This window comes from Pinus tabuliformis, chromosome Q, assembly GCF_031772625.1.
Source record: "Pinus tabuliformis cultivar Carrire ecotype Pingquan chromosome Q, CPIR1, whole genome shotgun sequence".
NCBI classification, from domain to species: domain Eukaryota; kingdom Viridiplantae; phylum Streptophyta; class Pinopsida; order Pinales; family Pinaceae; genus Pinus; species Pinus tabuliformis.
The window spans coordinates 425146338-425149203 of record NC_142296.1 but is presented as its reverse complement, the minus strand read 5'-3'; the positions used below and the strand labels follow the sequence as shown (position 1 = coordinate 425149203).

At 41.3% G+C, this 2866-nt stretch overlaps 1 protein-coding gene across 1 annotated transcript; it reads right to left on the bottom strand.

The window, feature by feature from the left end:
• Positions 1 to 512: 512 nt before the first annotated feature.
• Positions 513 to 2866, bottom strand: LOC149220024 (uncharacterized). The gene is made up of 3 exons (XM_089386980.1): positions 1644 to 2866; positions 850 to 1536; positions 513 to 747 (listed from the first exon to the last, which is right to left on the bottom strand). Exons 1-3 carry the CDS (start codon positions 2864 to 2866, stop codon positions 513 to 515), a joined length of 2145 nt encoding a protein of 714 aa, XP_089243106.1.

Genomic DNA, 2866 nt, shown 5'->3' with positions numbered 1-2866 from the left:
GACGCGGGTGCGGGGAGACGCACAAAGGGGACGTGTGGGAGAACCCTGAAATTTTAGGGAAATTTAGGGGAGACGGGGAGACGTCGAGGTATATATAATATAATTTTTAATTATATATATTATATATATGTATATAATTTTGAAATTTTCATGTTCATATTCATTGTTCAATAATGCTAATTCATCAAGATTCAATAATAAAATTCAATATGAAATATTCAAATACAATGTACATTGATCCATATCATTCATCATTCATCATTCATCATTCTATAATTTACTGTTATATTGAATCATTGAGCTAAAAATTAAATTGAAAATTTTGAATTCATCATTCATCATTCTAGTCTTCTAGATTCTAAATTGAACACTAAATTCAAATTTTCAAACTCAAAAATAGTTCAGAGTGAAGAGTCGGTCATCAATATCTAGTGTCACAACTCAAATGTTAAAAGTTAAAACTTAAAAGTAAAAATGGAAAATCAAAATGAACACTGAAAATAAAATCAACTTCAAGGACTCAATCTCAATGATTGGTCCTCTACATCCATCTGCTGCATGAAGTCATCAGGAACATCAATGGGAATGTCGTTATCTGAGTTAGAGTCACTCTCTTGAGTAACCAATGGAACTCCAACCAAACCATGCTGCAACTCATCTGGTCCATCCTCATCATCTATCTGTGCACTATCCTCTGGATCCACATCCCATTGTGTTGCTGGTCCCCTCCGATACTCTGGTGTCTTCCTATGTGCAAGACGTAGAGAACTATGCACTGCAACTAGCTTCTCTGCTCTCCTAGAGGAAAGTCTATTCCTCTTGATAGAGTGGATGAAGCTATATGTGGACCAATTCCTCTCTGCTGCAGAGGAACTAGCAATCTGAGACAATAAGCGAATAGCAAGATGTTGGATCTCTGGAGCCTCATCCCCATGCATGGTCCACCAACCAATGGGGTCAGTCTGGCCTAAATCATTGCGATCTTCCCTTGCATCCGGCTTGTTGAAGGGACCACTGAGACTTGCAAATTGCATCCACTGTCTCCTAATGGATCTCCCTTCTTCTGAACTATACATCTTTGTAATGGCTGCTCGAAATCCCTTTTTGACCTCTGGATCTTCAATGGGAAGAATTCTACCACTTCTTGCCACATACCATTTTGGGTTGAGTGCATATGCCGCCATGTGCAAAGGTGTATTCATTCGATCCCACCTACGCTGAATAATGGGTCGAATCTGAGTCGTATAGAACTCTAAGGAAGGATCTTTCTCACGATTGGCCACCCTTACTTGATCCAACATACTATCAAAAGTCTCATAGATTTCTCCAAGACTAGGAGAATCTGTGTCAGTGTAGCGAATGACCTCAACTACAGGACATAAGAGTGACACCAAATAACCACAATCTGTCCACCAATCATTATCCATATCTGAATCCTGATTTTCTTCCCTTCCTCTGTCTTGGATTCTGCCCATCTGTTCCAATCTGGAGTCACAACCATGGCCTGCAATGCTGACTGCACCTCCAACATCCTCTCTAATAAAAGAAAATAACTAGCATATCTGGTATCAGTAGGCTTGAGGAATTCCTTCCTCGCATGAGACCTGTACATGGCTAAGGAGGTGTGGTGATTGCAAATAAACATTTGCACATTTCTTGCAGCTGTCACCAAGTTAGATACACACTCAATTTTGCCAATGTCTTTCAATGCATTATTGAGTGCATGCACACAACAAGGGGTCCAGAAAATATGTCTGTATTTACTCTGAATCATTAATCCTGCTGATCTACACACTGCCGCTGCATCTGTCACAACCTGTACAACATTTGTAGAGCCAACCTCCTCTATAGCATCACGAGGAAGCTCAAATTGGAAAGCTGCATCTTTGCGCTTTCCAGAACAATCAATAGCTCTAAGAAAGAAAGGCCCCTCTCGGCAAGTGACTATGATGTTGATGAGTGGACGTTTGGCAATGTCTGTCCACCCATCCATAACAATAGAACAACCTTCCCTCACCCATGTCTGCCTCAAAGTTTCCTTTTGCACATTAATATTGGCCACTTGCCTTTCTAATATCACTGTCCTCAACTTATGTTCACCTGGGGGCACATATGAGGGTCCTGCTGTTGCAATTGCCTTGACCATCTCCTTGTAGTAAGGAGAACGACTAACATGGAAAGGAATTCCATTGGCAAAAAGAAATTTGCCAATGGCATCATCTGTATCATCACGGTTCAACTTACTGTACATCCCTGCAAGAGTTGGTCCCACTGCACAAGAGCGGGAACCCTTAGTCCCAATATGAGATGGTGGAGGCATATCTTTCTTTGATTTTCTTCTTGAGCTTGTGGCTTCATTAGAATTTTCTTGAGGCTGAGCCATGACATTTTTGCTTGAGAACATGCCCTTTGCATTTGCTGCCATTTGCATTCTCAAGAGCTCTGATTTTTGCAGCAGTGTTAAATGTGAACATATGCTAACCCCTTTGCCACCTACACCCAAAAGATGCATCCTGAGACGACTATAACTCCCAACCCAAGAATGGGAACAAATGTTGCATTTCCAATGGCGTGTCCCACCTCTTGTGCTTCCCGGTTTTGGTTGGGTTGAAGGGCCAGTGATTTTGGTAGCATATAGCAAAAGAGGTTTGCTTGGATTGAATGTCCCCTTTGCATATTCTGCCAATGACTTTGATGGGGTTGTCGTTGGAGTCGTTGAAATGACATTAGCACTAGCTGTACTACTGAAATGGGTTTCATTCCTTGTTGGTTGCGTTTCAGTTTGAAGAGGACTCCTTGTTTCCGTTTGAGAATCATATTCATTTTCAGTTTGACTGTCACTGCCACTTTGGTCGCTGTCACTCAT